The sequence below is a fragment of the Xyrauchen texanus genome, chromosome 3 (assembly GCF_025860055.1).
Source record: "Xyrauchen texanus isolate HMW12.3.18 chromosome 3, RBS_HiC_50CHRs, whole genome shotgun sequence".
Lineage (NCBI taxonomy): Eukaryota > Metazoa > Chordata > Actinopteri > Cypriniformes > Catostomidae > Xyrauchen > Xyrauchen texanus.
In genome coordinates this window covers 61,008,774-61,022,568 of record NC_068278.1, presented here as the reverse complement: position 1 = coordinate 61,022,568, position 13,795 = coordinate 61,008,774, and the positions used below count along the sequence as shown (strand labels likewise).

Sequence of the window (13,795 nt, the reverse complement as noted above, 5' to 3'; positions counted from 1 at the left end):
TGTTCAGTTTAATGTGTGTTCAGTTTAATGTGTGTTCAGTGTGTTCAGTTTAATGTGTGTTCAGTTTAATGTGTGTTCAGTGTGTTCAGTTTAATGTGTGTTCAGTTTAATGTGTGTTCAGTGTGTTCAGTTTAATGTGTGTTCAGTGTGTTCAGTTTAATGTGTGTTCAGTGTGTTCAGTTTAATGTGTGTTCAGTGTGTTCAGTTTAATGTGTGTTCAGTTTAATATGTGTTCAGTGTGTTCAGTTTAATGTGTGTTCAGTTTAATGTGTGTTCAGTTTAATGTGTGTTCAGTGTGTTCAGTTTAATGTGTGTTCAGTGTGTTCAGTTTAATGTGTGTTCAGTTTAATGTGTGTTCAGTTTAATGTGTGTTCAGTTTAATGTGTGTTCAGTGTGTTCAGTTTAATGTGTGTTCAGTTTAATGTGTGTTCAGTGTGTTCAGTTTAATGTGTGTTCAGTGTGTTCAGTTTAATGTGTGTTCAGTGTGTTCAGTTTAATGTGTGTTCAGTGTGTTCAGTTTAATGTGTGTTCAGTTTAATGTGTGTTCAGTGTGTTCAGTTTAATGTGTGTTCAGTTTAATGTGTGTTCAGTTTAATATGTTTTCAGTGTGTTCAGTTTAATGTGTGTTCAGTGTGTTCAGTTTAATGTGTGTTCAGTGTGTTCAGTTTAATGTGTGTTCAGTGTGTTCAGTTTAATGTGTGTTCAGTGTGTTCAGTTTAATGTGTGTTGAGTGTGTTCAGTTTAATGTGTGTTCAGTTTAATGTGTGTTGAGTGTGTTCAGTTTAATGTGTGTTCAGTTTAATGTGTGTTGAGTGTGTTCAGTTTAATGTGTGTTCAGTTTAATGTGTGTTGAGTGTGTTCAGTTTAATGTGTGTTCAGTGTGTTCAGTTTAATGTGTGTTGAGTGTGTTCAGTTTAATGTGTGTTGAGTGTGTTCAGTTTAATGTGTGTTGAGTGTGTTCAGTTTAATGATGTGTTCAGTTTAATGTGTGTTGAGAGTGTTCAGTTTAATATGTGTTCAGTTTAATGTGTGTTGAGTGTGTTCAGTTTAATGTGTGTTCAGTTTAATGTGTGTTCAGTGTGTTCAGTTTAATGTGTGTTTAGTGTGTTCAGTTTAATGTGTGTTCAGTTTAATGTGTGTTGAGTGTGTTCAGTTTAATGTGTTTTAAGTGTGTTCAGTTTAATGTGAGTTCAGTTTAATGTGTGTTGAGTGTGTTCAGTTTAATGTGTGTTCAGTGTGTTCAGTTTAATGTGTGTTCCATGTGTTCAGTTTAATATGTTTTCAGTGTGTTCAGTTTAATGTGTGTTGAGAGTGTTCAGTTTAATGTATTTTAAGAGTGTTCAGTTTAATGTGTGTTGAGAGTGTTCAGTTTAATGTGTGTTCAGTTTAATGTGTGTTGAGAGTGTTCAGTTTAATGTGTGTTAAGAGTGTTCAGTTTAATGTGTGTTCAGTTTAATGTGTGTTCAGTGTGTTCAGTTTAATGTGTGTTCAGTTTAATGTGTGTTCAGTTTAATGTGTGTTCAGTGTGTTCAGTTTAATGTGTGTTCAGTTTAATGTGTGTTCAGTTTAATGTGTGTTCAGTTTAATGTGTGTTCAGTGTGTTCAGTTTAATGTGTGTTCAGTTTAATGTGTGTTCAGTGTGTTCAGTTTAATGTGTGTTCCGTGTGTTCAGTTTAATATGTTTTCAGTGTGTTCAGTTTAATATGTTTTCAGTGTGTTCAGTTTAATGTGTTTTCAGTGTGTTCAGTTTAATGTGTGTTCAGTGTGTTCAGTTTAATGTGTGTTCAGTTTAATGTGTGTTCAGTTTAATGTGTGTTCAGTTTAATGTGTGTTCAGTGTGTTCAGTTTAATGTGTGTTCAGTGTGTTCAGTTTAATGTGTGTTCAGTTTAATGTGTTTTCAGTGTGTTCAGTTTAATGTGTGTTCAGTTTAATATGTTTTCAGTGTGTTCAGTTTAATGTGTGTTCAGTTTAATATGTTTTCAGTGTGTTCAGTTTAATATGTGTTCAGTTTAATGTGTGTTCAGTTTAATATGTTTAATGTGTGTTCAGTTTAATGTGTGTTCAGTTTAATATGTTTTCAGTGTGTTCAGTTTAATGTGTGTTCAGTGTGTTCAGTTTAATGTGTGTTCAGTTTAATATGTTTTCAGTGTGTTCAGTTTAATATGTTTTCAGTGTGTTCAGTTTAATGTGTGTTCAGTGTGTTCAGTTTAATGTGTGTTCAGTTTAATATGTTTTCAGTGTGTTCAGTTTAATGTGTGTTCAGTTTAATATGTTTTCAGTGTGTTCAGTTTAATGTGTGTTCAGTTTAATGTGTGTTCAGTTTAATATGTTTTCAGTGTGTTCAGTTTAATGTGTGTTCAGTGTGTTCAGTTTAATGTGTGTTCAGTTTAATATGTTTTCAGTGTGTTCAGTTTAATGTGTGTTCAGTGTGTTCAGTTTAATGTGTGTTCAGTGTGTTCAGTTTAATGTGTGTTGAGAGTGTTCAGTTTAATGTGTGTTCAGTTTAATGTGTTCAGTTTAATGTGTGTTCAGTTTAATGTGTGTTGAGTGTGTTCAGTTTAATGTGTGTTGAGTGTGTTCAGTTTAATATGTGTTCAGTTTAATGTGTGTTGAGAGTGTTCAGTTTAATATGTGTTCAGTTTAATGTGTGTTGAGTGTGTTCAGTTTAATGTGTGTTCAGTTTAATGTGTTTTCAGTGTGTTCAGTTTAATGTGTGTTTAGTGTGTTCAGTTTAATGTGTGTTCAGTTTAATGTGTGTTGAGTGTGTTCAGTTTAATGTGTTTTAAGTGTGTTCAGTTTAATGTGAGTTCAGTTTAATGTGAGTTCAGTTTAATGTGTGTTCAGTTTAATGTGTGTTCAGTGTGTTCAGTTTAATGTGTGTTCAGTTTAATGTGTGTTCAGTGTGTTCAGTTTAATGTGTGTTCAGTTTAATGTGTGTTCAGTGTGTTCAGTTTAATGTGTGTTCAGTGTGTTCAGTTTAATGTGTGTTCCGTGTGTTCAGTTTAATATGTTTTCAGTGTGTTCAGTTTAATATGTTTTCAGTGTGTTCAGTTTAATGTGTGTTCAGTGTGTTCAGTTTAATGTGTGTTCAGTTTAATGTGTGTTCAGTGTGTTCAGTTTAATGTGTGTTCAGTGTGTTCAGTTTAATGTGTGTTCAGTTTAATGTGTGTTCAGTGTGTTCAGTTTAATGTGTGTTCAGTTTAATGTGTGTTGAGTGTGTTCAGTTTAATGTGTGTTCAGTGTGTTCAGTTTAATGTGTGTTCAGTGTGTTCAGTTTAATGTGTGTTCAGTTTAATGTGTGTTCAGTGTGTTCAGTTTAATGTGTGTTCAGTTTAATGTGTGTTCAGTTTAATGTGTGTTCAGTGTGTTCAGTTTAATGTGTGTTCAGTTTAATGTGTGTTCAGTGTGTTCAGTTTAATGTGTGTTCAGTTTAATGTGTGTTCAGTGTGTTCAGTTTAATGTGTGTTCAGTTTAATGTGTGTTCAGTTTAATGTGTGTTCAGTGTGTTCAGTTTAATGTGTGTTCAGTGTGTTCAGTTTAATGTGTGTTCAGTGTGTTCAGTTTAATGTGTGTTCAGTTTAATGTGTGTTCAGTGTGTTCAGTTTAATGTGTGTTCAGTTTAATGTGTGTTCAGTTTAATGTGTGTTCAGTGTGTTCAGTTTAATGTGTGTTCAGTTTAATGTGTGTTCAGTGTGTTCAGTTTAATGTGTGTTCAGTGTGTTCAGTTTAATGTGTGTTCAGTTTAATGTGTGTTGAGTGTGTTCAGTTTAATGTGTGTTCAGTTTAATGTGTGTTCAGTGTGTTCAGTTTAATGTGTGTTCAGTTTAATGTGTGTTCAGTGTGTTCAGTTTAATGTGTGTTCAGTTTAATGTGTGTTCAGTTTAATGTGTTCAGTTTAGTGTGTTCAGTTTAATGTGTGTTCAGTTTAATGTGTGTTCAGTGTGTTCAGTTTAATGTGTGTTCAGTGTGTTCAGTTTAATGTGTGTTCAGTGTGTTCAGTTTAATGTGTGTTCAGTTTAATGTGTGTTCAGTGTGTTCAGTTTAATGTGTGTTCAGTTTAATGTGTGTTCAGTTTAATGTGTGTTCAGTGTGTTCAGTTTAATGTGTGTTCAGTTTAATGTGTGTTCAGTTTAATGTGTGTTCAGTTTAATGTGTGTTCAGTTTAATGTGTGTTGAGTGTGTTCAGTTTAATGTGTGTTCAGTTTAATGTGTGTTGAGTGTGTTCAGTTTAATGTGTGTTCAGTTTAATGTGTGTTGAGAGTGTTCAGTTTAATGTGTGTTCAGTTTAATGTATGTTAAGAGTGTTCAGTTTAATGTGTGTTGAGTGTGTTCAGTTTAATGTGTGTTCAGTTTAATGTGTGTTGAGTGTGTTCAGTTTAATGTGTGTTCAGTTTAATGTGTGTTCAGTGTGTTCAGTTTAATGTGTGTTCAGTGTGTTCAGTTTAATGTGTGTTCAGTTTAATGTGTGTTCAGTTTAATGTGTGTTCAGTGTGTTCAGTTTAATGTGTGTTCAGTGTGTTCAGTTTAATGTGTGTTCAGTTTAATGTGTGTTGAGTGTGTTCAGTTTAATGTGTGTTCAGTTTAATGTGTGTTGAGTGTGTTCAGTTTAATGTGTGTTCAGTTTAATGTGTGTTGAGAGTGTTCAGTTTAATGTGTGTTCAGTTTAATGTGTGTTGAGTGTGTTCAGTTTAATGTGTGTTCAGTTTAATGTGTGTTCAGTGTGTTCAGTTTAATGTGTGTTCAGTTTAATGTGTTCAGTTTAATGTGTGTTCAGTTTAATGTGTGTTGAGTGTGTTCAGTTTAATGTGTTGTTAAGTGTGTTCAGTTTAATGTGTGTTCAGTTTAATGTGTGTTGAGTGTGTTCAGTTTAATGTGTGTTCAGTTTAATGTGTGTTCAGTGTGTTCAGTTTAATGTGTGTTCAGTTTAATGTGTGTTCAGTTTAATGTATGTGTTCAGTTTAATGTGTGTTCAGTGTGTTCAGTTTAATGTGTGTTCAGTTTAATGTGTGTTCAGTGTGTTCAGTTTAATGTGTGTTCAGTTTAATGTGTGTTGAGTGTGTTCAGTTTAATGTGTGTTCAGTTTAATGTGTGTTGAGTGTGTTCAGTTTAATGTGTGTTGAGTGTGTTCAGTTTAATGTGTGTTCAGTTTAATGTGTGTTGAGTGTGTTCAGTTTAATGTGTGTTCAGTTTAATGTGTGTTGAGTGTGTTCAGTTTAATGTGTGTTCAGTTTAATGTGTGTTCAGTGTGTTCAGTTTAATGTGTGTTGAGTGTGTTCAGTTTAATGTGTGTTCAGTTTAATGTGTTCAGTTTAATGTGTGTTCAGTTTAATGTGTGTTTAGTGTGTTCAGTTTAATGTGTGTTCAGTTTAATGTGTGTTGAGTGTGTTCAGTTTAATGTGTGTTCAGTGTGTTCAGTTTAATGTGTGTTCAGTGTGTTCAGTTTAATGTGTGTTCAGTGTGTTCAGTTTAATGTGTGTTCAGTTTAATGTGTGTTCAGTTTAATGTGTGTTGAGTGTGTTCAGTTTAATGTGTGTTCAGTTTAATGTGTGTTCAGTTTAATGTGTGTTCAGTTTAATGTGTGTTCAGTGTGTTCAGTTTAATGTGTGTTGAGTGTGTTCAGTTTAATGTGTGTTGAGTGTGTTCAGTTTAATGTGTGTTCAGTTTAATGTGTGTTCAGTGTGTTCAGTTTAATGTGTGTTGAGTGTGTTCAGTTTAATGTGTGTTGAGTGTGTTCAGTTTAATGTGTGTTCAGTTTAATGTGTGTTCAGTGTGTTCAGTTTAATGTGTGTTGAGTGTGTTCAGTTTAATGTGTGTTCAGTGTGTTCAGTTTAATGTGTGTTCAGTTTAATGTGTGTTCAGTGTGTTCAGTTTAATGTGTGTTCAGTTTAATGTGTGTTCAGTGTGTTCAGTTTAATGTGTGTTCAGTTTAATGTGTGTTCAGTGTGTTCAGTTTAATGTGTGTTGAGTGTGTTCAGTTTAATGTGTGTTCAGTTTAATGTGTGTTCAGTGTGTTCAGTTTAATGTGTGTTGAGTGTGTTCAGTTTAATGTGTGTTGAGTGTGTTCAGTTTAATGTGTGTTCAGTTTAATGTGTGTTCAGTGTGTTCAGTTTAATGTGTGTTGAGTGTGTTCAGTTTAATGTGTGTTCAGTTTAATGTGTGTTGAGTGTGTTCAGTTTAATGTGTGTTGAGTGTGTTCAGTTTAATGTGTGTTCAGTTTAATGTGTGTTGAGTGTGTTCAGTTTAATGTGTGTTGAGTTTAATGTGTGTTCAGTGTGTTCAGTTTAATGTGTGTTGAGTGTGTTCAGTTTAACGTGTTTTAAGTGAGTTCCGTTTAATGTGTGTTCAGTTTAATGTGTGTTTAGTGTGTTCAATTTAATGTGTGTTTAGTGTGTTCAGTTTAATATGTGTTCAGTTTAATGTGTGTTCAGTTTAATGTGTGTTCCGTGTGTTCAGTTTAATGTGTGTTCCGTGTGTTCAGTTTAATGTGTGTGCAGTTTAATGTGTGTTCCGTGTGTTCAGTGTGTTCAGTTTAATGTGTGTTCAGTTTAATGTGTGTTGAGAGTGTTCAGTTTAATGTGTGTTCAATGTAATGTGTGTTCAGTTTAATGTGTGTTGAGAGTGTTCAGTTTAATGTGTGTTGAGAGTGTTCAGTTTAATGTGTGTTCAGTTTAATGTGTGTTCAGTTTAATGTGTGTTGAGTGTTCAGTTTAATGTGTGTTCAGTTTAATGTGTGTTGAGTGTGTTCAGTGTAATGTGTGTTCAGTTTAATGTGTGTTCAGTGTGTTCAGTTTAATGTGTGTTGAGTGTGTTCAGTTTAATGTGTGTTCAGTTTAATGTGTGTTGAGAGTGTTCAGTTTAATATGTGTTCAGTTTAATGTGTGTTTAGTGTGTTCAGTTTAATGTGTGTTCAGTTTAATGTGTGTTGAGTGTGTTCAGTTGAACGTGTTTTAAGTGTGTTCAGTTTAATGTGTGTTCAGTTTAATGTGTGTTGAGTGTGTTCAGTTTAATATGTGTTCAGTTTAATGTGTGTTTAGTGTGTTCAGTTTAATGTGTGTTCAGTTTAATGTGTGTTGAGTGTGTTCAGTTTAACGTGTTTTAAGTGTGTTCAGTTTAATGTGAGTTCAGTTTAATGTGTGTTGAGAGTGTTCAGTTTAATATGTGTTCAGTTTAATGTGTGTTGAGTGTGTTCAGTTTAATATGTGTTCAGTTTAATGTGTGTTCAGTGTGTTCAGTTTAATGTGTGTTTAGTGTGTTCAGTTTAATGTGTGTTCAGTTTAATGTGTGTTGAGTGTGTTCAGTTTAACGTGTTTTAAGTGTGTTCAGTTTAATGTGAGTTCAGTTTAATGTGTGTTGAGAGTGTTCAGTTTAACGTGTGTTTAGTGTGTTCAGTTTAATGTGTGTTCAGTTTAATGTGTGTTCAGTGTGTTAAGTTTAATGTGTGTTCAGTGTGTTCAGTTTAATGTGTGTTTAGTGTGTTCAGTTTAATGTGTGTTCAGTTTAATGTGTGTTGAGAGTGTTCAGTTTAATGTGTGTTCAGTGTGTTAAGTTTAATGTGTGTTCAGTGTGTTCAGTTTAATGTGTGTTTAGTGTGTTCAGTTTAATGTGTGTTCAGTTTAATGTGAGTTCAGTTTAATGTGTGTTGAGAGTGTTCAGTTTAATGTGTTCAGTTTAATGTGTGTTGAGTGTGTTCAGTTTAATATGTGTTCAGTTTAATGTGTGTTCAGTGTGTTCAGTTTAATGTGTGTTGAGTGTGTTCAGTTTAATGTGTGTTGAGTGTGTTCAGTTTAATGTGTGTTCAGTTTAATGTGTGTTCAGTGTGTTCAGTTTAATGTGTGTTGAGTGTGTTCAGATTAATGTGTGTTCAGTTTAATGTGTGTTGAGTGTGTTCAGTTTAATGTGTGTTCAGTTTAATGTGTGTTGAGTGTGTTCAGTTTAATATGTGTTCAGTTTAATGTGTGTTGAGTGTGTTCAGTTTAATGTGTGTTGAGTTTAATGTGTGTTCAGTGTGTTCAGTTTAATGTGTGTTGAGTGTGTTCAGTTTAATATGTGTTGAGTTTAATGTGTGTTCAGTGTGTTCAGTTTAATGTGTGTTGAGTGTGTTCAGTTTAATGTGTGTTGAGTTTAATGTGTGTTCAGTGTGTTCAGTTTAATGTGTGTTGAGTGTGTTCAGTTTAATGTGTGTTGAGTTTAATGTGTGTTCAGTGTGTTCAGTTTAATGTGTGTTGAGTGTGTTCAGTTTAATATGTGTTCAGTTTAATGTGTGTTGAGTGTGTTCAGTTTAATGTGTGTTGAGTTTAATGTGTGTTCAGTGTGTTCAGTTTAATGTGTGTTCAGTTTAACGTGTTTTAAGTGAGTTCAGTTTAATGTGTGTTCAGTGTGTTCAGTTTAATGTGTGTTGAGAGTGTTCAGTTTAATGTGTGTTCAGTTTAATGTGTGTTGAGTGTGTTCAGTGTAATGTGTGTTCAGTTTAATGTGTGTTGAGTGTGTTCAGTTTAATGTGTGTTGAGTGTTCAGTTTAATGTGTGTTCAGTTTAATGTGTGTTGAGTGTGTTCAGTGTAATGTGTGTTCAGTTTAATGTGTGTTCTGTTTTAATGTTAGAACTCATTAGAAAGCAAAAATTCTTCAGATGCTGATTGACATTATTCTCTCTCATTCACACACACTCATTCATGTGCACAAAGGAAGAGCGACAAGCTTCTGTCTAAACAACCGTTCCTTAAACAGGTTCCTCTCTGCAGTCAAAGGTCTGTGAGAATATTTTTCCTACTGTGCTGCCGGGAGCGTCCAGATCACAACTCATCACTACACAATGATCTGATCTCAGTGTTCATAAAGTTTTCTGCCTCTAGATAAGTATGATGCATTCGATGATTGAAAGTTTCTGTGATATTTAAGTCTTGAATATAAGGACACTGCTGTCAGTCATAGAGTTTAAGGGTTTTATTGCTTGTGTTTTTCCTCATTTGTAGTTTGCTTTGAATAAAAAGTGTTTGTTTAATTACATATCTTCAGGTCCGTTGTTTATTCGAGACTTTTGCAAATCTGTGTGTTAAATGCTGAACGTGTAGATTCGAGACTATACTAATCCCAAAATGAAACATGAGAAACTTTACTTTTAATATCAGACACCAGACCTCTCGAATCAACAATCCCAGTTTGATTGGTTGGCGCTACACAACTTCCTGTAGTCGAGAAGGGGTGCACAAGTCCACCAAGCAACAAAAATGCTTTTTTACAAGGTACCTGGTTGAAACAACTATTCAGTGGATTAGACATTTCATCATTTGACTAACATAAAATCTTTATTAATTTATTTCTACCAAACTCGCTCCTAAGCGAACTGTGACTGTTCACATTACATGTCGGTCAGACAGTCTCTTCCTCTCTAAGTGTGTGCGGTGATTGGCTAAATAAGCGGCAAACTGAACCAGTCCTTAAGTTGATTGTTGATATCTGACCATGTGCTTTTTTTTTGTCTTTTTGATTTTGGAAGAAAGTGGAGTGTAGACAGGAAAGTAGTGGAGTGAGAGGGGGAATGACATTGGGACGTGACCCAGGCCGGACTCTAACCCGGGTCCTCTTGCGCTGGTGACCTGCAGAGTGAGAAAGTGTTGAGTGACTGAAACGTGTTCTGGCTCTGTTCTACCCTCCAGAGTTCATGATCTCATCTCATGTTTACACCCTCTGCTGTCCCAACGGGCCACTCTTGTATGTAGAAACACTCATACGTGTTCTCACCAGCAGAGAGTGTGTTTGATATATTTGATATCTCCTCTCACACTGCTCGACATACTGGTAGGGGTGGGGGAACAGGTTTGCTCATTTATAATAACTGGACTTTTTCACCACAGGCTTCACTATGTAACAATACATATTTGAATTCCATGCCATTACTACAATGCATCCCACAAAAATACATGTTGTCATCTATCGCCCCCCAGGTCAGCTGACAAGCTTTCTTGAGGAATTGGATGTCCTGCTGTCCTCCTTGCCAGAGGATGGCAGGCCACTTGTGGTCCTTGGCGATTTCAACATACACCAAGACAAGCCCCAGGCCATTGAACTGAACTCTTCTGGCCTCATTTGACTTGGAAAGACTACACACCACAGCAACTCACAGACCGGGCAACCAGCTGGACCTCATTTTTACATGTAACTGTACCATCTCAAATATTCTTGTTACACCTTTACATGTCTCTGATCACTACTTTGTTCAATTCAACATGATTCTCCCATCCATAGTAAAACCGACCCCACCTTTGGTTTCCTTTCGCCGTAACCTCCGTTCCCTCTCACCCTCTCACCTTTCCATTGATGTCTCTGCCTCTCTTCCCACAATAAATGTATTTTCCATGCTTGATGTAAACACTGCCACAGACACACTTAGCTCTACTTTAACAACCTGTCTAGACAACATCTGTCCTCTCTCCTCTAGACCAGCACGGACTACACCACCCAGCCCCTGGCTGTCTGACGTCCTACGTGAACATCGGACTGATCTCAGGGCAGCTGAGAGGAGATGGCGGAAATCTAAAGATCCAGCCGATCTAGGTAAATATCAGCTTCTGCTTGCAACTTTTTCAGATAATGTTAAAGCTGCAAAACAAGAACAGAACAAGCTGCTGGATGACAATCAGTCAGGCTTCAGAAGTGGACACTCCACTGAGACTGCCCTGCTGTCTGTCACGGAGTCGCTGAGACAGGCGAAAGCTGAATCCAGATCATCTGTTCTGATTCTGCTGGACCTTCTCTGCAGCCTTTGAAACAGTGAACCATCAGATCCTACTCTCCACCCTCTCTAAACTGGGCATCACTGGAACTGTGCTTGGCTTGTTCAACTCTTATCTCTCAGAAAGGTCCTTCGAGGTAGCCTGGAGAGGGGAGGTATCCAAGCCACACCAGTTACTTACTGGAGTACCTCAGGGATCAGTGCTTGGACCACTTCTCTTCTCCATATACACAACATCACTGGGACCCATCATCCAGTCACATGGTTGCTACGCTGATGACACGCAACTCTACTTGTCTTTCCAGCCCAACGACACCAGAGTGACCGCTTGAATCACTTCCTGTCTGGCAGACATCTCAGCCTGGATGCAGGAACACCACCTTCAACTCAACCCTGCCAAGACCGAACTCCTCGTCTTTCCAGCCAACCCTGCTGTTGAACACAACATCACCGTGCAGCTGGGTCCAACTACAGTTCCACCTTCCAAAACGGTCAGAAATCTAGGGGTAACCATCAATAACAAGCTAAATTTCACAGACCACATATCAAAGACTGCAAGATCATGTAGATTTACTCTCTACAATATCAGGAAGATAAGACCCTTCCTCTCTGTACATGCCACACAACTGCTCGTTCTGTCCCTTGTCATAACTAGACTGGACTACTGTAAGGCTCTCATTGCAGAACTTCCTGCATGTGCTATTAGACCTCTCCAAATGATCCAAAATGCAGCAGCACGTCTGGTCTTTAATGAACCTAAGAGAGCACATGTTACACCCCTCCTCGTCTCTCTCCACTGGCTGCCGGTTCATGCACGTATTAAATTCAAGGCTCTGATGCTGCACACAAAACAGTCACTGGATCTGCTCCAGCACACCTAAAATCATTTCTGCAAGAGCTACATGCCCACCAGAAGTCTGCAGTCGGCTAAGGAACGTCGCCTTGTCGTACCAACACAAAGAGGCACCAAAACACTTTCCCGGACTTTCAGTTTCATCATACTACGGTGGTGGAATGACCTTCCCAACTCAATCCGGGAAGCTAACTCACTCTCTATCTTCAAAAAACGGCTAAAAACATCTTTTCCAAAAGCACTTAACCGGTCACTAAAATGTTTTTTTTTTTTTTTTATTAAAAAATTATTCTTGTTGCACTTAAATCTGTTTTGTATACTATTCTGATGATAGTGAAACTTTGTAATATGGCACTTTTTGTACCACTGTCTCCCTAAGATGATTCGCTGATGTTCTTCCTCTTCTGTAAGTCGCTTTGGATAAAAGCATCTGCCAAATGAATAAATGTAAATGTAATTTTCATTGACATTTAGACGTGTTTATTCCATGTGCTTCTCTTTTTTCTACTGCATAAGAGGAAACTCGGGCACAGTTCAACATTTCAAATCACAAAATAAGACATCCTTGATCAAATTCATGCTGCTAAAGATCTCTAATCAACACAAACATGTTCTGAGGTCACAGATGAAAAGCTGGAGTGGATGTTCCTGAACACAGACGGGGGAAAAAAGCAGTTGAGTCTCATTGAAGCTCTTGGGATGGGCTGACAACTAAAGTTCAACAAACATTCAGAGAAAGGGTTAAAAAGGTAAAAACAAAGTTTCTGATTGCATGAAAAGAATTGCCTTGATTTTAGAGTTTGATGACCGAAGCCCTTCGTGAAAATAAGAAGTTATATAATGTCGGATTACCACATTTGATTTATTCTCGCAGTAACTTTTAATGTTGATATGGTTCTCTGAAAGCAAGACCCTCCCTTCAGGAGCTGCAATTAATGACATGCGATTGTTCAGGCTGCGGCCGATCCCATCCTCACAGAACAGAGAGGAAACAGGAAAAGGAACTTCACCTCCCTGTGCCTGGAAGAGCAGACGAGAGGAGGAGAAAGCGAGAGTTCATTTGTGTCTGAATGGAGGGATGTTTGCGGACGCTCTGTGGAGTCTCTGAGGCTGAACGTTCTTCTCTTCGGATGAACCGACATCAGCTGTGCGACGCGGCGGCCATGAGTCACCTGACCTCTGTCACGCTGTGTCTGATTGGCTTCTTGATCACAGGTTAGGCTGTTTTCATTCACTCTGCGCTTCACTTATTCTGCTGTTATAAAAATAATATCTAGGACACAAAATGATTGAGGTGATGTTTATTTAGAAAAGAGATGTTTGTAGTAAAGTATTTTAAGAAGTGAGATATGGCAGTAATGTACTGCAACAAACCCTGGCCGATGTGGATATTTGACGGACTGCTATTGCAACATAAGGAGATGGTTTATGCATTGACACACTTAATTTTGGACTGAGTTTATGATTGAGGTTGGTGTGTGTGTGTGTGTGTGTGTGTGTGTGTGTGTGTGTGTGTGTGTGTGTGTGTGTGTGTGTGTGTACTATGATCTCTAGTTCTGGGACTCAGGATCGCTTCCAAGCATGTGTGTTTTATAACTGTTTCAACCTCCTATGAGAACCTTTCTTGTTTCTTGCACTGTATATGATGGCACGTGTCCAATTATAATAAACATAATCTTTTGTGTAGAGTTCATTGTAGAGGAACGCAAAATCCGGTCATGATAACACAGAATCGGAAAGTGTCCGGTATGATTTAATACTTTAGTGACTCATAAATCATAAATAATTATCAGTAATGTCAATTTAATGAAATAATCTCTTAAAGCTCCAGCAGCTGCTGGTTTCTTTCTGAGGAATCAAACTGCAGCTTTTCCTCTTGTCTCCATTAGTTCTCCACACCCGTTCCATACTGCCAACTCTTCACTCCCTTTTGGGCACAAATATTCCCATCTCTTGTCATTAGAACATTTAAAACAATGTAACTGGGAGAGTCCACTCTGAGATATATGACGTACATAATTTCACATGGACAATGAAATGCATTAGAAACTCCTGTGACTAAAGGTCTAAAGCTACATCTAATAATATATCCCAGTTTGACCAGGATCAGATCAAAGTTAGTGAACACAAACACCTAATAAGATCACATCATGTCTACTCATTTCATCTGCATTTAACACTATGATATCAAAAACAGTTTTGACTGGTTTA

General features: G+C 37.0%; 1 protein-coding gene across 1 annotated transcript in view; it reads left to right on the top strand.

Annotated features, from left to right (window-relative positions):
• The first annotated feature begins 12,546 nt into the window (after positions 1-12,546).
• The window catches only part of tek (TEK tyrosine kinase, endothelial), a 34,397-nt gene continuing 33,148 nt past the window's right edge, over positions 12,547-13,795 (top strand). The window contains exon 1 of the mRNA XM_052100634.1: positions 12,547-12,799. Within this exon, the coding sequence (XP_051956594.1) occupies positions 12,655-12,799 (145 nt within the window). The 5' untranslated portion in view covers positions 12,547-12,654. The remainder of the gene's footprint in view (positions 12,800-13,795) is intronic.